The 27,516-nt window shown below is 36.7% G+C and overlaps 1 protein-coding gene across 2 annotated transcripts; it reads left to right on the top strand.

Annotated features, from left to right (window-relative positions):
• Positions 1-1,967: 1,967 nt before the first annotated feature.
• Positions 1,968-25,623, top strand: stox1 (storkhead box 1). 2 transcript variants are annotated; one of them, XM_041267628.1, is made up of 4 exons: positions 1,968-2,436; positions 19,889-20,041; positions 21,899-24,275; positions 25,219-25,623. In XM_041267628.1, the coding sequence occupies exons 1-4, from the start codon at positions 2,103-2,105 to the stop codon at positions 25,370-25,372; spliced, it is 3,018 nt and encodes a 1,005-aa protein (XP_041123562.1). In that variant the 5' UTR covers positions 1,968-2,102; the 3' UTR covers positions 25,373-25,623. The 2 variants fall into 2 exon arrangements, with proteins under 2 accessions (XP_041123562.1, XP_041123563.1); XM_041267629.1 differs by having other exon boundaries at positions 21,899-24,164.
• Positions 25,624-27,516: the final 1,893 nt, after the last annotated feature.

Here is a 27,516-nt window from a genome sequence, read left to right on the forward strand (position 1 = left end):
GTGCCAATGCTAACACAAGCTTCCACATACGATAGTCTTTATTAATTTAAAGATAGGGGAGACTCTATTTTTGAGACTGACCAGCTTCCAAGAGTGCATGTGGACTCTAATAACAAAGGCACATGGACAAGTTTTTTTTCTAACATTAACATTTGTTCAGTTTTCTTAGTTCAAATCCTTGTAACCTGTTCACAATTTGCTGCAATATTATTTATGCTGGTTTTATATTCTTTAAAACACAGTACAATTATTACAATATTCTGACAAAAGACAAACATATAAAATGTAATCTTGAAACTTTTGACTGAGAATGGCATTTACATCATTGTAACTTGGTTAGCGGCTTCACTTCCTGCCAAAGCATTTTGAAACTCTTAAGGAATGCTCACGGCTTCTTTGAATGCAAACCCTAGTGAGAAAGAGTTTGTCTCTTCAATAGCCAGTCAATTCCTTTTTACTGTGACCAAAACTAATTTGACCTAAACCACATTATTGTTTCCAAGCTTTACCTCAAAATAGTCAACCTAGACTTATTTATTGTTTGTTTTGTCATATATCCAACAAGTCCCTGTGGTGTAACTACTTAGACCTTCTTTAAAACTAGGACTTACACAAAGTAACACCTGCATGTTTAGTACCTTTTATGAGTAATTCATAAAGTCAACCCCATCTTAAAACTCTTTAATACAATGTTAAAATTGCATCGATCAAAAATGATGGTCAGTTATACACTAAAATATAATTATTTGGTGCCTGTTAACCACATTCCTTCTGTTTAGTCTTTAGTGCACGCTACAAAAAGACAACTTTGTTGACAGTAAAGTTTGTTTTTGTTCCCCATGAATATTTTTAAGACTTGCCATTGTGTTGCTACGTAAGCCAAACAGCATGCTCTCTGTTACAGTTCAGGAAGCAAGCAGGGAGGTTTTTCTCTTGCAATAGATTACTATTTAGCCAAATCTATTTCTTAATTACAAGTTTTGATAGCTGTCAATTGTTGCCTTAGATACATAAAGTGATAATTGTCAATATTGTTTTCAACCTAATTTACTAAATAAAAGAAGGGGTTCTTAGACATTCTGCAATGATATTACAAACAGATTAATCAATAAATACTTATATTTCTAGGTTCAGATCTGTTTTAACAACAACAACAACAACAACAAAAAAATAACAATATTGTTAAGTCAAAGTGTAATAACATTCCTTGGTGTCTGTTTACATTCTTATACGGTTTGCCATTCTGTTTCTCCTAGCCCCTGTGTAAGCCAAGCCCTGGTTGACAATCCAGTTTGTTTACATCATCCAGTAGTTCAAGCTGTATGGATACAACCCTTCTACAAGCTTCCAATAGTAAAAGCATAGCAAAGGATAATAACACCTAGGACACCCATAGTTAAGCACCGTAAAGCCCCGGGAGACATGGCATATTAAAAACGCATAGCAACGCACGGTAAACTATGTCAAATAATACACTGCACAATTACCGTGCAATTTACTGTGGTAAACTATTACAAGGGATGCTTCATTCTTCCTTAAAACCAATTTATCACAAAGAACTAAAAACAATGTTACTGTCGTTTTAGAAGCTGGGGATATGGTTACAACTGTTTTTAGTTTAGGAAGAAAAACAATTAAAGGGAACTTTTTTTCTAAATAGTAAAACACCGCATACGCACGAAACTCCCGTCAATAATGATACACAAGCTTCTCTGCAAAATGTATTTTAAAAACGCTTTGTGTTTGCTCACTAAGTGACGCGTGGCAAGTCAAACAAGTAATACAAGACGCACACTTTTACACCTGTAGATTATGTTAATATTCGCGAAATGATCACGCCCATGTACGGCTAGGGTATTGACTTCCTGAATTAGACACCGCCTCTCTTGCGACAGCAGCGCCTCGTTACCTTGGAAGCAAAGGAAAGCTGTTAGACACAGGTTACTCTGTGCGGGACAGCATGCGAATTGTTGTATGGTACAAATCATAATATAAACGCAGATGGAATAGACAGAATATGTCTGTGTAGCTGAAACAGAGGCTAACTTTTTGCAATATTCATCCAATAATGTTAATGTAATTAGATAAATAAATAAGTAAAAATGATGACCCAGCAGCAGCTGCAGCAACGGGTTCAGCTTTCTACAGCGTCTCTTGCGATCGTCCTGTGCAGGGACGAAGAGAGTTTGAGCAGCGGCGTTGGCAAACTTTCTAACCCGAATGGTTATGATGTATTCGCGGATTTTAAATCGCAGAATCTGAAGAGTTTTTGGAACAAAAGGCTAGTGAAAGCCGTGTCAGAGGTTTATTTCCAGGGATGGATGGAGAATTTTGTGCTTCTGGTCCACGGGAAAAGCAACAGTCTGGAAGTACTAAGAGAATCTTGGATGAGAAGGGCACTGAGGTCCCCAAAAAGATTTATCATCCGAGCAGTGGGTAAGTCAACACGAGATACACGATCTTTATTATACACATGGGTATGCAGCAGACAGATTAAGATATGTTATGAAATATAAAAATAAAATATTCTGTATATTAGCAGAAGTTTATTTATTTATTTATTTATTTATTCATTCATTTGGTAATGAATTGCATTGCATTATGTTTCATAGTAATTACAATATGTTAAATGTAAACCAAACAAGATGGCATCCTGTCCACTCACGTTTCTTTAAAAACTCTTAGTTAATCAAGCAAACGTTTACAGTATATACTGTTGCAATATCTGGTGCTCCCTGCTCTATCTATAAATAGTGAAGGCAATCCAGAACAAATAATCATAAACAAACCACAATCTGTATGTCTTTGTTCACCCTTAACATATCTGACATTATGAAAGTGTTTACATTGTTTTACGGAGGTGCTTTATAGAGCTGCATGTGATGTATTATTGTAACACTTTGTTTGAATTGGACATTTATAAAGGTTACATAGCACTGTATAGTATAGTTAAGGCAGTTACATCTCTTAAGCCCAGAAAAAAAGAAGGGAAGCGGGAACTTGTTTTAAAATCATAAATGGTATAGATAAAGTTAACCCAAGACACTACTTCAAATTCAGCACAGAGAGTAAAAGAGAGGACATAAATGGAAGCTAAGTAGTTTACAATGAAACATAGGAATTAGTAGTTTTTTTTTTTTTTTTTTGCAAAATTATATTTAATATATCTCAATTAGACCTATATGCCATGTCATGTCTGTTTTTTTTTTTTAGGAAGAATGTGGCCATAGCTATTTATGTAGTTTTTTGTAAGTAACAGTGAATGCTACACAGTGTCCAATTCAAATAAAGCCTTACTGAGATAATCATGCTATAACTGGCACACATGGCAGGCACTCAGCCTCTTTCTTCCTTGTTATACACTTTCATCACATGTTTCTAACTAAACTCGCAGAACATAAACAGACAAGCTCCTTCTCTTTTTACATCAGCGTTTGGGTTTTTGATCTTTATTTACACACAATCCCCATTTGATGTCAGTTCTAGTTTTGTAAACAGTGAATTGTGGCTTCTATTCATGCATCACAAATAGCTTTGATAATATAAGCATACTGTAAACAAATGGGATGATAATATTTCTTCTAATTAGCGGTGCCAGTAGCAATAAGGCTGCAGCGTGACTCATATTGACATTGTTATTCTGTTGACTGTTTTACAGTGGAAAAGTCACTTTTACAAAGCCATCAAAAAGGGTCAATAACTGACAACAGATGCTGTCTCGCAAGACCTGCTAGTTAGCACAATGTCTAAAGAAAAAAACACATTTTCAACAGTTGTTAACAATCACCTCAAAGTGCTTTTACAGTTTTGTTTGAATGTGTTTCATAAATATAGACTTGCAAGTTTATTTTATAGTTTAGATGGACCTTCCATATGTTTACATGCTAACTGATTTACATTTCAAAGTGAAACGTAGCCATGTGCTGGGTATTTCTACAATTTGTTCACCCCTTTGGGAGGACCTGATCTTGAAAGGCGCTATATAAATGAAATGCTTGTTGCTGTACTTTTAAGATTTGTGAGTTCTCTATGTACCTATAACAGATACACATAGAACAAAAGGGTTTTCAGTATTTTTGCAGACAGAAGAACTAGATGATGAACTTTAGGCTATATTTTCTTATTGGATCATTCATTGTTTAGATCAGTTAAATAGAACCCACACTATTTAGTGATACATTTTTGTTGCTTTTCTTGAAAAAAAAAAATAAATAAATGGGTCATGTGTTCATCACAAGAACTTACCAAAATAACTAACTAGAGTAGCATATAAAACTGAAAGGGGGTTAGTTTGCTATTAAGCACACTGACTGATCACAAGCCGTTGGACCACCTTTGTTTTCAAGTGTTGCTCGAGGTGTTAAAAACTATTACTTAACCTTCAGCAAGTGTGAAGTCTTGATTGTTTTCTGATTGTACGTTGGTCCCTGTTCCTTAGCATTCATTTGAATTTCATAATCCACAACAAATTAGCAGCAAACTAAATGTGTCAGAAGTTTCATTCTTTTCATTTCACAGCGGGGTCCTTGCATGCTTTAACATGAAAGGTGAAAGGTTAATGCAAGTCAAAAAAAAAAAAAAAAGAGACTGAGGTCTTTGTATTGTACTGAAAGTCAAGGCCAGACAGTAGTTTACTACTGCATATGGGGACTGAATAAACAAATATTTATCATTATTTATGCTCTCCACAGAGAGTACGAGATGGTACCAGTATAAAATTATTTAACATTGACTTCAGTAGTACTCCAGTACTATCGATTTCCTGGTTTCCATTCATGATTTGACCTCCAGACATGGGCTTCTGCAAATTTGCCACATTGAAATACCAGTACTGTTGTTGGAATTGCTGAAACCTATTCAGTATGTTAAAATAAAGAAGAAATAACCCTAGCCTTCTGCTTAGAGCCCTTTGGCTATAATGCAGTGCCAGTCTGTCAAATGAGAAATTGGGCTTTGTTTTTTTTTAACATGCATAAAAAATGTTTTTACTAACTATAACGCATAAAGTAGAAAACCTTTTCAAATACTCAATGTAAAAAACACAATACATATTCACTGTAAATTATTCAAACTGTTATCAGTGATCACCAATTATGGGGACACAACATATAAAACACCAGTATAGGCTTATTGCAGTACTTTCTTCACAGATGCAGGAATATTCACCCTTCATTCCAGTTTAATCACTGGTCTTCATGCTGGTTGGTTTGCACAACCTAAGCAGATGGGGCTGGGTGTGTGTCCAGTTTTTCTGTATGACAGGTCATGGAGCTACAAGTTCTTGGAAACCACACACAATGTCAATAGTAACATTGCTTCTTAAGGGGAGGGGTGGGGAGTGTTTACATTACTACATAGTAAAATAAAAATTATAAACAAATCCTGTCAAGTCAAGAATCAGAAAAGGCAATGAGATCTTGTTTACACAGGTCAGTAAACCAATTAAGTTTCCAAATTTACAAAACCTAGTAAAATAAATAAATAATTTAGTGCTAAAGAATTAGTGTTCCTGATGTCTTAGATAGTGGCCACCCAAAGAATGGAGAAAGAGGTCTTCAATGCAAATATAAGACCAAGTTTTCTTTTCTTTGATGGGCAATGGGAGAAAGACAATCTGGCAGTCTTTTTTTCTGTTGTATGACTACAGCAGTTAGTGATTAAATGGTGTTTGGGGGAGGGGGGAGCACATAAGCCCACCCAACTGGAAAACATCTTAAAATCATCCTTGCTAAAAGCTAAAAATATATATATAATTTGGTTGTTTTTTAGAAAGAGTAACATAATGAATCCCTTTGCATTGTTAAGGTGGATCTCAAGTGTGACTCAAGGAATATAACCATATTTCCTTCAAGGAATAAAGCGAGGTCAAAACATGAGACATTTCTGCCTTTACAACTTCAACTAACTTATAGTTAGAAAGAGCTTTTCTAATCCATTATGCAGCTGCAGCCAGAGAATAAAAAACAACCCAAGCAAGGTTCTGTTCCTAGTTTTCCTCTAAAAGGGGGTAGGGGATTAACAAACTAGGCAAATTTTGGATTATTAAAAAAAAAATCCACAAATTGCATTTTATGTACAGCTATAATCTTTGATGCCTTTGATTTGAAGCCTCATATGGTTCAGGAGACACTACAAAGGGCTAAAAAAATAAATAAATAAAAGTATCTTCTAAAATGTTGGGTCAAGAGAGAAATTAGATTTTTCTATTTCCCAATGATACCATTCTTCGTGAATTAAAAAAAAAAACAAAACAAAAAAAAAGATGACATACCAGCACTAATTCTCTGGCTTTTAGTGGAGTTGCATGCAGTAATGCCTGACTACGATGATCTGTGAGGTTCAGTTAACCCTGTCATCTTCTCTGCTCTGTTTTAAGGAGTTTTGATCTTGCCATCTGTTTGCCAGACACACCCTTGTTTTTAATAAGGTATCACAAGTACCTGCTGGGAAACCGTTTCCTCCCAGCTTCCAGAAACAGGAGGCTAATGTCTGCTCAAAGTCAAAGGTCCACTGAGTTAAGGTGCCTTTTTCAAAGCTCTCTGTTATGTATATTGTCATTGTGGGGACTGTTAATCCTTCTAAGGTAGCAGACTCACAACAGTCACAAATTTACTACCAACTTTATTCACCCTGCTTTTTATTCATCCAGGACTTGTCGTAGAGAAGCCAATCCGTTTGGCTTGCCTTGAAAAGACTGCATGTCAGCAGGCCCTTTTTAGTTTTGTAAAAAAAGGAAAAGCATCTCCAGCCCTCTGGAGAGTGTGAGAGTGTAAACACATGGCAACTGGTTAAATAAACATTTTAAAATCACGTCACTTCATGGCTCACACAAAACTAACATTACTGTCTTCAAAGCTCTCTCTAAAGACGATGCAATGGCCAGAGTGTTGCTCTTTACTCACTTGTGTATATTGTTTTGATATTTATTTAATTAATTAGGTCAAAAGTGATTTCTACCAGTACATACATAATGTTCATAATTTACGAACAAGAGGAGGCCTTTTTGCCCATCTTGGCTCGTCTGGTTCCTAGTAATTGAGTGAACTGAATTTTACCATGTTGGGTCTTTTTGGCTCAGAGTGAAACCCATAGCAACTGGCTAAATAGTTTGACCTTTCCCTAAGTTAAACTGTGAAAAAAATTTGTCAGAAATAAGGATTGCTGAACCTCTTAGAAGAAATTAAATAAAAATCTAATTTGTTAGCAACCATTATATTTCCAGAAGGAATTAATAGATTTGTGTACAAAGAACCTGAGAATGGGAATTACTCTTGTATTTTATGTTTTTACCTTTAAACTGGTTGATTTTATATGTTCTCTAAAATACACTCGCATTAACGTTGAACTGTGTATTTGATCGATGATGTATACTTGTTTTACACTTAATGGATGAAGGAGTTAGAATGTAGCCAGATGAATTATAACCATGTTCTTTTTTTTTCTTATGGAAGTAAAATTTCAATCTTTTAAAAGTGGTCATTTTAGACAACAGTGTTCGTTTCCACAGCGGTTGGAATTTTTGTCGGGCTGCCATTTGTTCTGGCTGTTTCTCTATTGAGGGGCAACATTACGCAGGAACACACAACCCTAATGAGAGTGACAACACAGTAGGAGATTCTGTGTGTTTCTTGTTACTCGAGTAGACTGCATAATAACAATCTTTCATCTCCCCATCAGATCCGGAACCATTGTGGCTTTGATGGAATACTGCACCATGGCATGCAATACTAATGATGTTTTTGTATTGACTATCTTCTGTTTAAGTAACCATTTTTATTGCCTCTTGTACTGTGAATAATTTGCGTCTGTCTGAGCAAAATCATCTTTTAACCTTTGATATTCATCCATAGCAACCACTCATTCTTATTAAATGAGAATTCCAGTCTTGTCAGTGAATACTTTTAGGCACCGAAGTAGTATAATGTAGTATGTTGGGGTTCACAAATATAAATCTCTGGAACCCCCTAGCCCCTGTGTGAATACATATTTAACACCTTTTGACAGTGCCTTGGTCTTATCGGTCTTTAATACTGACTGACAGAAAATTGGACTGAAATGTGTACATTAAAAAGTATAAATAACAATATAGTCTTACACTGTATTGTGTTACTTGGAAACAACTACATAAGAAGAGGCTGTTCGATCCATCTAAGCTTGTCTGGTTCCTAGTAAAACTGGACGAGCTTAGAAGTTGCCATGCTTAATCTAATTGGGAATTGGAATGGTGTCTTATCTGTGTATGATTACTACATGTTCCAGCCTCCGCCTTTCATTGACTCAGCTGGGAAAACCTCAGCTAAAAGAGGAGCAGCAGATTTGATCTCAAGTACTGACTGCTTCATTCTGTGGAACAGAGATGAAATGTCCTGCATGGCATTGCTATTCACTGAACATTACAACAACATTCATTTAAATTGACCTTTAGTAAATGTTGCACTTGATTCCTGTTCAACTACAGTTCCCTTGGGCATAATTGAAAAGGCCTCAATGACTCGCTCCATGCAGACATTTAAAAGCACTTGCCTGGTAGATAATGAAATTAGCTTAAAACATTTATAATAAACAAAGCCCTTGTTCTTCTGTTTTTTCCTTATGCGCTCCAGTTTATCAGTGTTCATTTTAAAATAAAACTGCTGTCGTGGTATTTATTATCCCCAGGAATGTAGTGGAACATCAAAATCACACTTTTGTGTTTTACATCTACAGGCCTGCTCATCCAGTCTAGCTAAGGACATTCTTTGGCAGAACTTGATGAGAATCTAGGGATGTTTTTAAACTCATACTTGTGTCTAATTTAAGAACATTTACAAACAACAGGAAGCCATTCACTTGAGCACCATTTATCCAAGTTATTGAGAGTACCATAATCTGGGGATATATGAAGTTCTGTTTTTGCTTTATTTTAAAGAGCCTGGTGTTCAGTTTGTCAAAATGGCTGTGAATCTAAATAGCTGTGCAGAATTAGACATGCTTGTAATGCTTTAACACCAAAAATGACTTCAAATAAAAGTCTATGCTGGATTACAGCCATGTTATTAAATCTGCTGAATAACATGTTTCATATTGGAAAGTTCTTCACACATCTCATTGGTTGCCTAATGTGTCTTTTCCAATAAACCTCTTCAGGCTGCATTTTAAATTAGGTTTAAGAGTGCAGATGTTAAAACATTTATGCCTAACTGCAGCATGTTGTAATGAGGTATCCTGTGTCATTATAGACAACAATTACTTCTGTTGTGTCATAAAGAACAAAACACAGAGGTATCCTTCCTGAGAGTGAATATTCATACCAGTGACAAAGATAACCACAAACAAAATGTTTTGGTATAACTTTCTGACTACAATGTAAATTACTTATTATAAATGTTTTCCCAAAACTGTAATTTGTAAGTAATGATGTTCTCAGCCAGAAAAGTCCTTTTGGTGCCAGCTTAGTATTTTCACAGTGGGTCTTCATTATCGTGAGCTACCACCTGTGGCTCTCGTTTGTCGGTACACAGTGGGGAATATTATCATATGTGGAGGTCAACATTACTAGACCAGTCCGACTCTTGGGTTAAGTCACATTGGCCTGCTTCATGTAAAACAGATCACATCTTGATTGTATGACAAGTCTGAACATAGAGGGTGATTTAGAACAAATGTAGGGTGCTCAGAAAGTGGTAATTGGCACAGCGAGGGAGGGAGGTATGTGATGTCCATCTTGTCTCCACATATACTTTTCATAAAAATAAGGAAGAAAAAAGTTAAACTACAGTGCTGCATACTCTCTTGAGGCAAATGAGTACTCTATGGCAACTTAATTTTAGTTAATAACATTATTTAAGTTCATCCTCAGAAATGCCCGGAACGCCTTGCCTTGCTTTTTACAGTATTTCTGCCAGACAGGCAGTGGGCATGCGCTTCTTTTCCTGTTCATGTGAACTAGCATCTGATTTGCTGGTCTCATCCTACCATCCTGAAAATGCTTTGTAAGTACATGCCCCTCAGAGTATTCAATGTAAAAAAAGCGTGCCACCTTTAATCCAGAGCAGGGCGACAGGCTTGTATTCCTGGCAACAACCTGTAAATAAATTGTGCACATTGAAGAAAACTGACTGTGTATAATTTGCACTTATTTGGAGTTTCAAAATGAACTGTTATATAGTGAATAATTAACAATATTCAATAATGTTAAAAAAAAAAAATCAATGATGTTAAATGCAATTTTGGAGTAATGATCAGATTGACCTGTAGGGGGTATGCATGTTGTGGTAGGTAAATCAATTTATTATTATTATTATTATTATTATTATTATTATTATTATTATTATTAGTAGTAGTAGTAGTAGTAGCAGTAGTAGTAGTAGCATTGTGACGATGATGATGTTTTATGCAGGGATTTCTGCATTGTGTGTTTCACAGATAGTGATGGTTAGGTGGTACAGTATTAACAAGATGCAATGCGTGATGCTGCAGTGGTCACTGAATAAAAAAAGATGGTTTTCATAAATCTGAGATTACATTGGAAAGTCCTATATAAGTATATTTTAGTAACACCCAATTAATCGATTGGTATTTGGAGGTTTAACTGACAGCCCTACCCAGTATGTGTAATCCATTAAGGGTACCAAGGTTAATTACAGGTTAACACAGTGTCATTTTATATAAATACAGCAGAGGTGCTGAATTTAGGAACACTAAAAGAAGCTTAAATTGAGTGACAAACATGTTTTAAAAATGAATACATTGAAAAAGACTTCCAGTTAAAAACTCTTGTCATGAACTAAAATATATTGTACTAGAGCTACTGCTTTAAGTAGATCCACAGTACGTGTGTGCATTTTTCAGAGCATTTGAACACGCCACTCTCTAGCATGGCTTTGTTAATGAAGGTATGTACTTCCGTTTGTCATGCTGAGTGCAACACTAGAAACCAAACTCTTCCAAGGGCAAAGGTGATTGCACAGGTCATTGCTGTTCATGGTGGTCGGCACTGGCTGATACTTACAAAAACAAAAGAAGGTCCATGTGCTCTTCATGTGCACAGCTAACAGAGCTCTCTGTGCAATAACAGTGTTACCTAGATAAACATGTATACAATGAAAATATGATCTAATACATATTTAAACTCTCTCTCTCTCCACTTCTACACAGCAGAGAGTGGTGAGGTTATGTAATGGGCTACCTAGTCATCATCTTGAGGCAGAATCACTTGGATCCTTTAAGTCTTAACTTTGACCAAATTTTTAGATCAATCAGCTGCTAGGAACCAGGTGAGTTTAGACGGGGTGAATGGCCTCCTATTGTTTGTAAATGTTCTTATATTTATTATTAAATTGTCTGCCTTTTATTATTAAATTACAATACGTTGTGTAGACTTTAATAAAAATTAGTAGCCAAATGTTTTTTTTTTTTCCTTTAAAGGTTGAATTAAAAGGTTTTCAGTAGGTTCTCAAGGTCTAGGTAATATATCACAGATTGCATTTAGACAGATACTCAGTGTAAAAAATATATAAAAAGTTTGTTCAACTAAATCTTTACATACTTGATATAGATTACAAAGTCTTTAAGTTTAAAGCAACAACATTGTCTTGAATTTGGAAATTATCTGAAGAGACCTGCTAATCCAAGCAAGATCCAATTTTCATAAAATGTGGTAAGAGTAATGGAGCATTAAGTATACAACTTAATACCCAGAGCAGTTTCAGTATGATATATATATATATATATATATATATATATATATATATATATATATATATATATATATATATATATATATATATATTGCATTTTATCTGTTGCTTAAAGAACCACATTTGAAACACTTATTTGACAATATTATATTGTTGTTGATATTGTTTTTAAAGGTTTTTTTTTTTCTGTTTGTCACGCTGAAAAGTAATTTGTTAGAATGCGTATGTTAATTGGTGTCAGGCTTTGTTTGGTTTTTTTGGGGGGGCTGAATACGTATTGTACTTTTATTTGGTAACTTAAAGTAATAAACCCAAACTTTTTAATGTGAAAATCAAGGAAACCGAGAGAGGAAATGCAATATTGAAAACATTTGTTGTTTTGTGGCATCTGTTAAAGCCTAAGAAACTCAGTGAAGCAGACAGATGTTTCAGATACACGCCTTTCTTTATCTTTTCAAACAACCCTATACTGTAAAATCTGCCAGTGTCCAACTAGGTCCCTCACAAATCCTAATGCAAAGTCTGCATTTTAATTGCAGAGTTATTGGGACATGAAACCAATGAGACATGCTTCCTATGTGGAGAAAACCCTTTGATGCACCCATTGTGCATCATAAACAAAGGATAGTGGATACTGAGTAGGTTCTGTAAATGTTACAGGAGCATAAAAGTTTCATTATCTTTTCCAACTCAGTTTAGTGTTTGCACTCTGGGGCTATCATCATTTATTTAAAGAATCATTTTAGAAAATGCTGGTCTAAATGAATGTATTGGAGGATGGGTCAATTGTTAAGAATCTAAAATGATTATTGTAAGTGTCTGATGCAACATTATTAAATAAAATGTCAACAACAGTGTTAGATTTCCATTGCATTTCTCCAGCCATCCATTTTATTTGTGGTTTTTCTTTAATATAAAACTAAAACATTGTTTGAGAAGTTGATATCCATATCCTGGATACTGCAATGTTTGTGTTTAAATGTCCTGTATCATTACTCAACTCTGGTAGGCACTTGTGCCAGACAAATGTGACCTGGAGCTTGTTCATGGTTGATGAAGTTGTCTGGTGTATAGCTATATCATATATGTATATATATATATAGATTATATATATATATATATATATATATATTATATATCTATATATATATATATATATATAATATATATATATAATATATATAGAAATCTTGTCAATAGAATATTACACAATCTTGTCAATAGAACATTAGGATGTAGTAATGCTTGCTATGTGGTTAAAAATAATATTTATTTTGAGTAAAATTTGGTAAATGTTAAACATTTTTAATGTTGGTGTTATTTTTCTGATATATTTACCCAGTTTTTTCATATAATTCTATACATTCGGTTTATAAATGTGTTGCGCTTTGATTGATTTATTTTAAATAGTGTACCATTGTATTCCATCCATTGAGTAAAAGCAAGAGGGCAGAGAATGTAATTGAATGAAAACTTATAATTAGGAGATCCACTTTGTCCCTCAGCCTCTTACTGGCTCGCTGGGTTTATAGCTTTTTACAGTGCTGGCCACATCTGTCTTCCCTCTTGAACAAGCTAAGGAGGTTTACCCTTGTAAAGTTTTATGATAAGTCTTGTGGGGAAAAGCTCTACAAATGTGAATTGCCTAAGTTTTAAGCCTGATTAGTCATCTAAAACAGTTTGATTTTGCATAGTATTGGAGCTTAAATAATGTAACAGGAAAACCCCTTCAAATTTAGCGTTGAAGCAAATCTTTGAGACTTGTTTTGTTAGTTTTAAATTAGAAACATATTGAAAGGGTTCTATTACTATTGATAAAACACCCAAAGGTAATTACTTATTTTGTGTTCTGTGCTATGGGATGTTAAACTGCAGTAAAATGAATGCGGCCCCTCTACATACTGGCAATGTGTATAATTTGGGAGCCAATCAAATCCCTACTGAAATTAATGGAACTTGTCTATTCTGGTATTCAACATAATTTGTAAATTGTGTCTGCCTTAAATCATTATAAATGCTGTGGAGTCCGGCACCAAGTTATGTGCCTTTTGTTTTTCTAAGTTTAGAGTAAAGTACGGTGTGTAATATGAGCTCGTGGGTATGCTACGCCTACAATGAAATCCTTGTTTACAGATTTTGATTAATACAGTCCTTGTATTACAAGGGATATACCTGGACTTGTACTGTAATAGAGTTCACATAGTTTGCCTTTTATACATGTATTTTGTTTGTTTTGTTACAGTGTTAGATTTTACAGAACCTCTGTAAATTGGTTATTTTTACTGTACTCTTCCGGGCTGTTTGAAATCCATCATTGCTTCCTTTGCAGCTCATATCTCCGAAGCAGTTTGAGATATTGACTTCCTAGTTGGTTGCCAAGTCTATGTCAACAGCGTTGTATAATGTATACCATTGCAGCTGGTTTCTGACTGGTGTAGTAACAGGAAACCCCTTCCCAGAGTCCTGTGTGAATAGGAACGTGTGAATGCAAGCTTAGTGAGCAGCACTTAAATGTGGATTGCTGTGGTATTTACTCACTGCTGCTTCAATAGGATTATCACCGTGTTGCCTCTTGTTCTTGACAGGCTGTGAATTGTCAGTGCCAGGATCTAGACTTCACAGTTTGAAATTAATTGTTTGCAAAAGAATAGAGATCAAAGGCTAAAGATTGGTTCCTTTTCGCAATATTATTGGTTGCCCTTAATTGTATGTATGTATGCATGCATTTATTTATTACACATTCAAATTACAGCACATGGCTTTACTTCAACAAATAGACCCATCAGGACAAGTCCACAGTGGTTGAACAGGACATTTGGAATGGATTTTCTTTTTAATGATCGCTGTAAAGTAATTGCATTTTGATCTTTTAGTGTATTACCCTAGGCCTAACTTTAGCAGGTTCAGGTAACTATTTGTGCATGTCACACATGGTTCCCTGCAAGACCTTGTGTGAATGCCGTGTTAATGAGAGGGAGAAAATGTTTTGTTCATAAAAAGGTGTTTGGATCATGAAAGCAGCAGATGTACGCTATAATTTCTAAACAGATTGTATAGAGCACAGAATGCCTGCAGGTCCAGGTGTGGTAAGGTACAGCTTGACCTATTAAACCAGCATGCCTCTTGAATACTGCGTCTTCAAAGGAGTGTTTTGTTTACTGTTGAGGCAGTCCCCCCGTCCCCCACATGATTTAAACAGCTTTATGATTCTACAATCACTTGTACACTGTTTGCAAATCTCCAAGGCCATCTAAACTAAAAATAAAATCTGTTGGCATTGTATCTGATTGCTTGTTTGCTTAACAGAACCTACATGCATAACAGTCTCAGCCACAGAGAGCTGTGGTGTGAAGATGCTGATAAGAGTAGGATCCGTGAGGTCTGAAGCTGGGGTACTTTCACAATGTTAGATACAACCAGGACATGGAGAGAACACGCTGTATAGTGTACAGACACAACCATCGACGTGCAGTCTGTTCATAAAGAATCACCATCATTCAGGATGAGCAACTTTGTCACCTATTCCCTACACTCAACACTGTCTGTGTAGAATGGCCTCCTACAATCTGTCCTAAATCTGTCTCCACTCAATTTCCAATTGTGTACCCTGGTTCTGGTCTCTGTGCTGCGCTTAAAATACTGGCTTAGGACAACTCCTTTTTAAAGATCCAGTATCATAGTTGAAACTTCATAGTGTTGTACATACATTCTTTTTCAATTATAAACAGTTTCACCTTACCTGAAAATATTTTTGTTCTGTGCACACCTAAAGCATCTGTAATGGGTACTGGCACTTTTAAAGCTCTCATCATAAACCATTTGATATGCTGACTTTTTGTATTTTCAGTGAAACTATTGAATGTAAGTTAAAACAGTGATACGTACCATTCACTTTGACCTGAAACTTGTAGGTCATGTTGGGTGATGAGACTTTTTGGTTTACAGATGATAAAGACCAATTGGAATGAATTATGTGTTTTCTTGATTGAAGTATGATTTTGAACATTTTGTACAGCCTAAGAGATATTTATTACATTTCTGTACACAGCTGCATTCTATGATTTTGAAGATGGCTTTTGATTATTGGTATTGTCCAATAAATTATGTGGCCACATTCGTTTTAACCTCATGGTTCAGAAACTGATAACAGTACAGACACTATATTTTCTTCACTTTGCAACCACTGCAGGTTCATTATTCACACATCTGTTTTACAGAAAAGTTGACAAACCATTATATTAGAGGTGCCTTTCCTCACTGAGGATACCTAAAAAAAGAACCACCATGTCCACTAAAGTAACAATATTAATAATAGTAATTGGCTGAAATGTATATGAAAAAAAGATTACTGTAAATGATTACAGTTAAAATCAACCTTTTCATGGGACATTGCAGATATACTACACAGTTAGTTCCATTACAGCCTGATTTGCACTTCATTTGTCATCTTAATGCCCATTTGAGGGATGATTGGCATACATTGTAATGCATGTTAGAATTAATAAAACGGTCTTCCAGATTTTTGCTTCTTTCTGTGGAAGTACTTTGATTATACCTCTTTGACAGGGTCATGCTGTAGATGTAAACAGACTTGTATTCGCCTTGTGAGAATTCAGGCCAGCATGCTTTCCCCCAATTCTACAGAACTGAATTATGAATATTTGGCTTTGTTGAAGCTGTAACACAGGTTTGTGTTATTAAAGTATTACATTACTTATTATTTTAAGTCAGCCAGCATGTTTTCTAATGTCAGCAGCTTACATTTTTAACTTGCCAGTACAGGGAGAAAAGATTATAAGACAAGATTGTGGATACTATTTGAAGGCAGATAATCCTGGTTTACTTCACCCAGATATAATTAGCTTTGTAGTTATGGGATTAGTATTAGGCATCTTTCAGTCAAGTTACACTGTTGTTGTTGTGCAGTAATAATTTACAGTTTTAACCACTGACCATGTAAATGAAATAAATCTTTTTCACACATCTGTTTTACTTCCTATTTACAAGCTATTCAGTTACTGATGATATCCCTGTGCTGCTGGGGGATGCTTTATTTTTGTTCACTAAAACCCACATCTACAGTTGAGTTAAGGGAACTGTCCTATTGTATAGACAATAACTTTGATTTGGTACCGCAAATAACTCCCAGGTTTTCACATATGTAAACTTTGTGTTTTTAGTGAAGTGTGAACTAAATTGGATCTACTTTTTAAAGCTTTTATTTATTGGGCAGAGAAAATTAAATTTCCTTACCTGACTGAAAGCACTGTACTTCAGCTTCACCATTCCCCAAAACCCTTTAAAAAAATAGTCCACTCCAGTATAACACCATGTTTAGTTGGCCTATAGCAGATGCCCACAGCATATCAAATATTCATAAAGGCTCTGAAGAACCTGAACTGAACAGTGTTAAAAGAATACACAATCTGTTTTGAATAAGAAACACGGTAAAATGATGTTCTGTGATGTAAGTAACACAGATGCCCTTTCAGAATCAGTAACCTGGCCTGGTATTTGTGGAAGGACATCCTCCCCTAGACGCTAACATAATGAAGAGGCTGTGTTCAGAAGCCAAGTTGCTTATTTCTACAGGCGGTGACAATAGCACTATGAAAGGAACAGAGCATTCTGTCTGGCTTTCTTGATGAGGGCACAGTGCCCTGCTTGATGCAGAACTCTACCAGGTTTCAAACAAAAGCAGCATTCTCTTGACCGGGCTTTGACTCTCTTCTGTCGTTCTCTGCTGTCCTCCCCCTGACCTGGATTTCCCCACAGGAAGAGCAGGGTGACTGGAGCTGACTGCTAAACAAAACACTACCTGCCCTCCTGCCAGTCTTTTCACAGAGGTCAGGCTGACAGGGTGATGGATCAGATTGTACGAGCTATACAAATCCCACAATACACCAGGACTCAGTTGACACCCAGAAATTCTGAAATGCTGTCTACAAAACACTAACAGTACAATTTAGATATTTTTTTTAATGTATTAGGTAGAAAACATGACTGTTTGAAGGAGGTAAATTACCAAATACAGTGCTTACTGTAGCTATAAACAAGATCAAATTGGGTTCTGCTGTATTTGGGGTGTATTTCTCTACTTTTAATCTCCAAATAGTGGGTTTATGTAAATGTGAAGTGAAGTCACACCCGAGGACAATATGATGTTCTCAAACTCCCAGAGGGTCAGACTTTGGCAAGAGGTTTGCTGCAGTAAACTAAACGGTACTGTTTAAACAATGGCCTGGGCCTTTTCAAGAAAACAGAATACTCGTATATTACATTCATTTAAAAAATAAAAAAACACCACTCTTCAATTGGACATTAAACATTGTTTCACATGTACTACAGTACTAAGCAGTACATAATACACTTTTCTATTAAGGTAGGAAAAAAGTTATTTGCACACATGTTGGAAAACAGAGCATTCTGAAAACCTCATGGCTAATTAACATAAAGCGGGATTTAATCACGGACCAACTGGCAGTTAAGTGTCACTTGTGTATACTGTGAAAGCTGAATACTGCTTCAACCTTTATTTTTACATAGCACAGACATTCTATAATATGCCTTCAACCTGTGAAGGGAGGGGATTGGCAGACAAGTTTTTTTTTAAGTTGTGTATTTTATTTGCCAATTGTAAATCAATTTAAATAAACAATCACCCATTCTTCAAATATTTTAACTTCACTGCATTTTCCTTCCAGAAGGTTGGGCTATACTGATGATGATGAAGGCAGGTACATTTCTGTGCACAGACATGTCATTCCAGTGTTGATTTAAGGAAGCAGCAACTGTTTTGAGTCCTCGTTTGTTTTTCAATGTCAGCAAATCATACTTTTGTTGTTCGTGAAAAAAGGGAGATTGAACCAGTTGGGAAACCACAGGAGATCAGTTCAACCTCCTATCTCTGGATTTGTTTTCTATTGATTAAGGTTTATTTTCTTAAACTTGGTCTTAAGTGTTTCAGCAAAGATTCTGTGTGTTTTGAATGAATTGAGGGAATGTAAGCTATCACTGTTGTTTTAATTTACATTCTTAGGGGAAGCACATGGAGGAGTAGTGGTCCACCTTGAAATTCAAAGTGTAATCCTAGAGTTTTGCTAAAATGTGAGTAACATTGGGTGGATGGTACCTAAGATGGTATCTTAGTAACCTTCTTTGTTTGTGTCTTTTAAGCAATACCCTGCATAGTTAAACATTCAAAAGGACAGCTGTAAAACCATCTAGAAGCTGTGGAGTAGAGGTATATTGTCCATGTGTTGTTAACTGCACACAAATAACTTTTTACGAGGCTGTGCGTCCTAGTAGTTCCAGCAGGCTACTTTTCTGTTCAGGGAAATCACGTCAAGGTTTTGCGCCTTGGTCCAAATACCCAGCAGGGCCCCACTACTAATGGTATTGACTCCTCAGTTAGCTTGTCCTCCTGAGAAAACAGTCATTCTATGGGGCTGTTTCTAATGTCACAAGGAGACGTTGTGAGTACAGAAAATAAAATAAAAAAAAAACACTACAGCAAGTGATATTTGAGACTTGACAGCTGGACGGCACTGAAAGAAATTAGGTTGTTTGAAATATTGTCATGGATTTTGAAATGGTAATTAACTCCGTCATACCTTTGCAACTCTGTGTGCGCAGAAGGTAAACAGAGAAAGACAAACGCCTCATTTAAAACATAACACTTGTAATCCAAGTAAGACCTTGTTGAGAGAGGTTGTGTTTTTTGTAGTGTGTGGTTTTTTTTTTGTTAGTTTTTTTTAGTGCTGCTACATTGTTATCATTCTCAGACATATATTCAAGTACACTTACATTTTGACCAGTGGGGAATTTACTTTCTAGTTTGTTTTTTTTTGTTTCAGATTAAAATTGAGATTTGGGAATCAAAACAGAAGAGTTTCTATGTGCTATGGAAATCTAGTTTTTTTGACTGCTGAGCAAAAAAAAAAAAAGTGTATAAATTAGACTGAAATTCATTTAACAAAATGAATCTGCTTGGTACGGTAGTAGTCTTATAATATGTACTGTAATAATCTTACAATATACAGTGTAAGCAGCGTCAGTTTGGGATAATGTATCAATTAATCACAATTATGGCATTGACCATTGAAAATATACTCGATGCAGAATGTAAATGCTAAGGGAACAATTGCCATGTGTAATATGAAATTGAAAAACAGATTCATGTTGGGGTTTCTTTTCTGGTTGAATTGCAGGTGATGTATCTGCAGTGCAAATGGCACCCATTTCCCAGTCCCAGTTTATCCCACTGTCAGAAGTGCTGTGCTCCGTCATATCCGATATGAATGCTGGTCATGTGGTGGTCAACAAGGAGGCTTTGATTGAGCATTTGATGAAGCATCACCCAGGTATTTATATGTGAAATCAATACTCCAATGTTAAGTAGGTATGATAAATACTTCTCTTTTCTACCATAATCACAGTTTTGATACTGTTCTAGGGTGTGCAGCCATACATTATGTTTGCAGAAAATTGACTAATAATATATATATACACACACACACACACACACACACACACACACACACACACACACACACACACACACACACACACACACACCAAACGTAATAAAGTCAAGACAAACATTTTGACTAGAATTCTTTGTCAATGTCTTTTAGTTGAAAGTTTGTCATTGAATGTATTATGTTTCTTTTAGCATTTTTAAATGTAGTGTTTAACAGTTCAGGATTATATTCTGTTTAGACATGCTCTGCATGGTTTTACAGTGGAACCTTTATTTTGATGCACCACCTGTTAAATGGCATGCATATGTTTGGCTCCGTTCCCCAGCTGATCAGTTATGAGACTGATAAAGGCAATGGCAGAATTGTTTGTCGCTTTCGTTATGTTGAAAGGGTTGTTGTAGACATGTGTACAGCTCAGCAGAGGTAAAAAGGTAAGTAATGAACTGGTTCTTAAAACTACAGGGAGTTCTGTTTTAAGTCCTCGTCAAGAATTCTCATTCCTTTCAAACTCCATGGTAACCAGCATTACCACTGTTTGACTTTTCAAAGCATATCCTAATTACTGGTATTAAATACTTGTTCTGTATAATGTGTTGGTGAACCTAGTTGAAGTCAATATTTGGAGCAAATAATGCAGTGCATTTGAACTTTAACTCACCAAGTAATCTTGTTATCGATGGTTACCAAGGGATGACCTAGACAGGCCCAGCAAAAAAAGGCAGAAATGTAACTGTGAACACATTTATTAATTATTAACTATTGGTAGACTGAAAAACAGGTAACGAGTTCAAACAGAAGCAGGAAAACATAGATATAACAATATAACAATACCAAACATAGACTAGATAATGCTACCCAAGTGCATAAATACTATACACAACATTTAGAGACAGGAAATTGAGAGTGGCAGATCTCACAGAGCCTGTGCTACCTCTAGTGACTGTCCAGTCACGAGCATGGCCTCCTCCCCATTGAGTGTCATATTCTATGGTCCTTTTGATAGAAGAAATCTTAAGATGGTTCATACTTCAGATCTCATTTCTGGTCGGCGTCAAGGGCTCTGACCCTGTGTCACAGGTCGGAATGACATCATCCACACTCTTGCGACAGGCGTCTTTTTTGGAAAGTCGTACAGCCTTTTTTCATGTGTCTGCGACCTGAAATCGCATGGTGTCGGATGATGGTGAAAACCGTCAACATTTGCTGCATGGTCATACGCTGGTAACCATCACAGAGCAAGACTTCGTGGAACGTTTAAATAGAAGAAGTTTGTAAACATCCACATTCATATAACCCCTCACTTAGACAATATAGAGATGTCCAAATAATAGAAGCAGCGTTGGTGTGTTATTATTCAGAAACAAATAGAAAAGGAATGGAGAGAATGTAAAGCCTGTGGCCACACTTTGCTGGGAATTGCCAGTTGCTATTTGCAGTGTGACTGCAAGTTTGTCTGCAGGTGTCGCTGCATTGCTGTGTATTTTTGTGTTGAAGAAATGGGACCCAGTCTGTTCAACAGATCATCTGACATTCTAAAATACCTAAAATATCTCTGACTGTCACATATCCACATCTCTCCAATTTAATGTACACCATTCTTCAATTCAGATTCTCCGTGTTTCAACTAATGATACTTTTTAAATTGAACACAGTGTTTGATATTCACTAAGTAGTCACTTCTTGTGTTTAATGGCATTTCAGTATTCACATGTTTTTTTTTTATTTTTATTGTTTTAGGAATGTCAATACCTACTCAAGACATCCTTTACAGTGCACTGGGTTCTTTGATCAAGGAAAGAAAGATTTACCATACTGGAGAAGGGTATTTTATTGTAACGCCGCAAACTTACTTCATAACAAACAGCCTGGTAAAAGACAACCAAAAGTGGCTCATACCAGAAAAAGACCACCCATCTCCACCTTCAGTCACATATCTGGTGAGCACAGAAACCTGTGCAGACACAGTAAATGACTTTGTTCCCACTGTGGCTCATTGTAAGTCCTGCCGTTGTTTCAGCCAAACACCAGCACAGTCGGCACAAGACCTGCAGTCCATTAGTGAGCACAATGGGAAAGGCCAGAAGTGCAGCAAGGACACCAAGCCCTTAGTTCAACACCAGTCTACCTCTACAGCAGCCAACTACCACCCTTGCGAGCCACTGACCACCAGGAAAGAGAAGGTCTGCAAAAAGTTTGGTCTCAACCTGTTCAGACGGAACATATCAAAGAAAGAGAAACACAAAAAGGAATATGCAACCTACTCTGGTCAGTTTCCCCCTGAGGAATGGCCTGTCAGGGATGAGGAGAATTTGAACAACCTACCCCGGGACTTGGAGCATGAGATAATTAAGCGGATCAACCCAGAACTTACTGTGGACAACCTAGTGAGGCACACCATCATGATGAAGAAAATCGAGGAGCACAGAAACGTCATCAGCAAAGGCACCTCAACAGAAATGCTAGCCACCAAACACCGGCATCAGTCCAAAAGCATTGCTCGGAAAGTGGTTGCCAAGACAACAAAACATAAAAAGAAAGGCCATTCTACCAAAGAAAAGCAAAGGCTGAAAAACAAGTTGGCTTTGCACAAGACAGAGCTAGGGGAAGTAATTGTAGATGGCTATCCTGAAAACCACCCTGAATATCTCCACGGGCACCTGAGGACCGAAATCATTGCGGAAGCGAAATTTGAGCGCCAAATATGTGATGATCCCAATGATAGTGAAACAAATCTTTACAAGAAGCAGATTGATAACCCCTTTCAGGGGAGGTCTGTAAGAGATGCTGGTGCAGGGAAAGGTCTGAAGGGTCATAAAAACCGTGAAATGAAGGGATCCAGGACAGAGAGAGCAGACAGAAGTATGCAGAGGTCAAAATCCTGGGATTCTTCAAGGACAAAAGTTGCTGCTGATAATGAAGACATACAAGCAGTTGATGACAGACACTGCAAGGGCACGAAGGCAAATGGGTTGCATTGCAATGTGAATCTGGATCTCCGGCTGGTGAAAGAATGCCTTGGGGATTATGGCTCAAATTACCCAGATAGCAGTACACTGAGAATCGAGGACAAGTACAAACTTCTACAGAACAACCAGCCCAGAAGAAATCTGTTCAGTGATGAACTTCAGAAAGACACAAGATACAAAGTTGTGCCAGACAGGTGTGCAGCTGGCAGTTTGAATCGGAGGTTTATGGCCAGAGTGACTGGGGAACGTCAAGTGGTGGAACAGACCATACATTCCTTACCACCGCAAGTCACTTACCACTATGATACAGCCAGGATGCTTCCCCCTTGGCCAAGACAAACAACTGGTCAACGCCAGCCTTCATCTGTGCTCAGACAGATCAACAACAAAGGGGCCAGAAACCAGCCTGGTAACCCTGATCACCTTACCACTGCATATCAACAGTTTAACAATAAGCAAAGTGGAGCGGAGTCGAGTCCGATGGGCAGCGAGGTTTTCACGGATGAGGATCAGACTCTTTATCAGCAGGCGATCGAAGACGGTGATGCCTGCAGTTCCCTGTATCTGAATGAAGATTCAGAGGAGTTGGAGAGCAGTGAAGACTCTCAATCTGGATCAGTTCACGATCAGCAGCCCTATTCTAATGCCAGCGACTGGCACAATACTGCAGCTGAAGACCACTCTGCCAGTACATGCGAGAATCACTCTGCCGTGTTTGGTTCTTGCTATCAGCAAGAGGAGGCAAGGTGGCACGATTCTACCAACAGACACCTGGCAAAGCCGCAGAATATCTCTCACATAGAAAGCAGTCACAGGCCCATGTCCCAGTTTATTTACGAACACCTTGAGGAGAAAGAACGGGAAGTGGGAGAAGCTGATCTGGTCAACGGGAGCATATTTGACTTTTGCCAGACGAGCGAAGGTGACTCTGATGCGGAGACCTTGCACAAATCCACAGATGAAGGAGACAACAAATCTGGGCACTGGAACTTGGCTCAACAAACGGCGGAGAATCAGAGAAAACAGATTGAGCAAAGGTTAGAGCTTATAAATAGCACACACAACGCCATTTCTGGGCAGAGCACCCAGGGCGTGCCTGTTCCTGGAGATTATAGTATTACAGGAGACAGTGGAATAGATTCTCCAAGGTAAGTGTCACCTTTTTATTTAGCAAATGCTTTTTAATTTCCAGTCTGTAGACCTTTTTAAAACACTTTCAAATACTTTTTTCATCACTACTTTTATTGTAATGGTCCTGGGGGAAAACATGGTGTTACTTTGCAATTCTCTCTAAATGTTAGGTGACTGTGTGTGTCAAAATCTTGAAGTATAACAAATCAGTTATTCAGCTCAACTGTTGACCTTAAAATACCAAAAATTGACCTTAGAGTGACCACAATATTATAAAGTTCAATGTTCTTTTTTCAATTCTAAATTATCACCAGGACAATCACCCTGTACCATACTCTGAATGGTTTATTCAATCCAAGATGATTAGAAATGCAATACATTAGTTGCTTCCCATCTTCTGCCACAAATAAATCCAGCAGTGTACTGTTTGTCTTTTCCTCTTGTTGTCTTGGTTTTGTTGCATCACCTGTTTTCTCTTTCCAGACAGTAGTTAACTATGAATGGACTCTTCATTTTGAGTTTTTTTATAGATTTTTTTTTTTTCGTGCTTGTCAAGTTAGTACTCATGAATAGAAAATTCACTGAGAATTAGAGACCTGCTTATCTATAATTCAATCCTACAGCAAGTGTATGTAATTAGCAATAATCAACCCAGATTAACAGTCATGGTTCATTCGCATGGAGAACATTTCAATGCTTTTGTTTCAACTGGATCAGATCCAGAATCCATTACCGAAACAGATCTAGGTCAATTGTGCCAGATTTTTTTTTGTTTTTGTCTAAGCTTGTGTTTTAAGTTTCTTTTAAAACTTTTAACATAAATTGGAAAATGTCAAAACTTTCTTTAGTGGCACACAGCAGTTTATCATAAGGAAAATAAATAAAGTTGTTAAATAACACAGTGTAACTTTTATGAATATTGTCCTAAGTGTACTAAAGGCTTTCTGTTTCTTTTTCAAGGACGCGAATGAGTCTGGCCTCCAGTAATTCAGTGATCCTGGAAGGACTGAAGCGACGAAGCTTTCTCCAGAATTTAGAAAACCTGCACTCTAAAAACAATGTGATCCGTTCTCAGAATTCTTTACTTCCACTCACACCTGTGATTAATGTGTGATTCCCTCAGCTGTTAAACCACAAAGAACTGTACAACTCACAAGGCTTCATCACATTGAACCACATTGCAACTTGTACAATTGTATATAGTCTTCTTCCTGTAAATAAGATAAGGTGAAACTCTCTAATATGTACTCCTCGTTTTGTAAACCTGTTTCATGATGCCTGTTTTATTTTTTCAATCTGTCGGATTATATGTGGAGCCAGTACTGAGATTACTGATTTTTTTTTTTTTTTTTTTTTTTTATGTTGTCAAACTGCAATTAAATGTCTTTTAAAATACATTTTTCGTCATCTTTTTTCATAAGTTACATTTTAAATGTTATTTTTATAAAGTAGCTCTCTTAGCACAAGAAAAGGGCTTTTTTTTCCCCCCATAAAACTTTGGTAAATTAATTTTATATTTAATTATGATACTCTTTATGTTATAGATGTACCACAATAAGCATGGTAAATCAAGGCAAGCTTATTAAAGCATTGCAAACTAAATTCAAAATACAGGAATAACTGCAAATTTATCATGTCAATTTATGTGGTTGAATCACTCAATATTAAATACATGCATTTAATAAAAGACCCTCAAAGTCAAATGTTACAAATCCAGTTATTAGAACATGTCATCATTTTCGAAATGATCAATTTCAGGAGTTTTAGAATTCACTGCAGTGATTGTCTTTAGAAAATGATCAGGTTTCATAACCCTGAGCTAGTAAAACATGATTTATATTACGCTATTCCTAGTATGAGTCTTCCATGTGCACATATCTGTGCATCACAGTGTTTACTGTTGGTCCAGTTAGGAGGACTCCACACTCTTAAACAGTAATGATAATAAAGCCAGTGGGAGGTTCTGTTTACCCCGCTGTCCTGTGTATGTGTGTTCACCTGCCTGACACAGAGATTAGTCCTCATTAGCACCTACTTCTTGTGAATGCAAGCATTACACATTTTTGGTGCCACATCACAGAAGCAGTGACCGTGAAGAAACGTGCATCTTATTGAACCTCCTGAAGCGCCTAATGTTCAAATAAAGTAGTTAAAAGTGTGCTGGTGTGATTGCAGGTCATTCTTAGAAACATTCCTCATTATATTGGTAGAAACCTTCCGTTACACTATTATAGGTTGTAGAACTACTTTGGGTCACAGCCCCCTCTAGTGTCATACTAATATGTCTGCAACCATACAAGGAAGCAAGATGCCAAAACTATGTAGGTAAACCAATAAATATGTAATGCACATCTGGCTATACAAAATATACTAGAAGACTGATGATATCCATAATCAAATTTAGTATACACCATATATTTATTCTTTCTGACTAACAAAAGGTACAGAAAGTCATGTTTTCCCATGGCTTTACTATGCATAAAGCATAGTTTATTTTGCTATGTTTTTTAATATACTTTGCCAAAACTCTCAGGGCTTTACAATGCTTAGCTATGCTAAGCTTCTAAGGGACATCACATTTCAAATATGCATTTGGACACCTTTGGAAGATAATGGGTCTGTTTGCAGCCAACACCTTAGCCAGACGCAGGGCTGCTGCTTTTAACGCCAGGTGGCACAGTCACTCTTAACACCTTCACAGCAATTTGTGACCGATTTCTACCACATAATAAAATACAGCTTCATCTCTGGTCTTGTGTTTGATAGACCTTTTCACCTTTTCACTGACTTAGATGAAGCCAAGTTACTCCCTTTTTGACTTGTATTAGAAGCACTGTAGAACCTTACACAATCCTTGTCATTATAATAATAATCTTTATATACCACATTTCACAGTAGACCACCATCACAAAGCACTTTACAAGATACGAAACTAGGGTGTGTAAACTATGCATCAGCTGCACAGTCATTTACAACAACATGTCACCCAAAAGACAGAGCAGAAGGAGGTTAAGTGACTTGCTCAGGGTCACACGAGTCAGTAGCTGAGCTGAGATTTGAACCGGGGACCTCCTGGTTATAAGCCCGTTTCTTTAAACGCTGGACCTTCTTATACAGGACAGTGATGTGCAATTCCCACTGTAATAGGTAAACCGAAGTCATTTACTTCTGCGAGACGGGTGGAGGTTACATGACAATTGGTACAAACATAGTTGGATTAAATACCCAATCTGAAAGAAACACAGTTGTCCATAGTTG

This window comes from Polyodon spathula, chromosome 13, assembly GCF_017654505.1.
Source record: "Polyodon spathula isolate WHYD16114869_AA chromosome 13, ASM1765450v1, whole genome shotgun sequence".
NCBI lineage: Eukaryota > Metazoa > Chordata > Actinopteri > Acipenseriformes > Polyodontidae > Polyodon > Polyodon spathula.

Coding starts and splice junctions, on each gene's coding strand:
- stox1 (XM_041267628.1), top strand. CDS start 2,103: ATGATGACCCAGCAGCAGCTGCAGCAACGGGTTCAGCTTTCTACAGCG. Junction 20,042..21,898: donor TTTGATGAAGCATCACCCAG/GTATTTATATGT, acceptor TTATTGTTTTAG/GAATGTCAATACCTACTCAA. Junction 24,276..25,218: donor AGTGGAATAGATTCTCCAAG/GTAAGTGTCACC, acceptor TTCTTTTTCAAG/GACGCGAATGAGTCTGGCCT.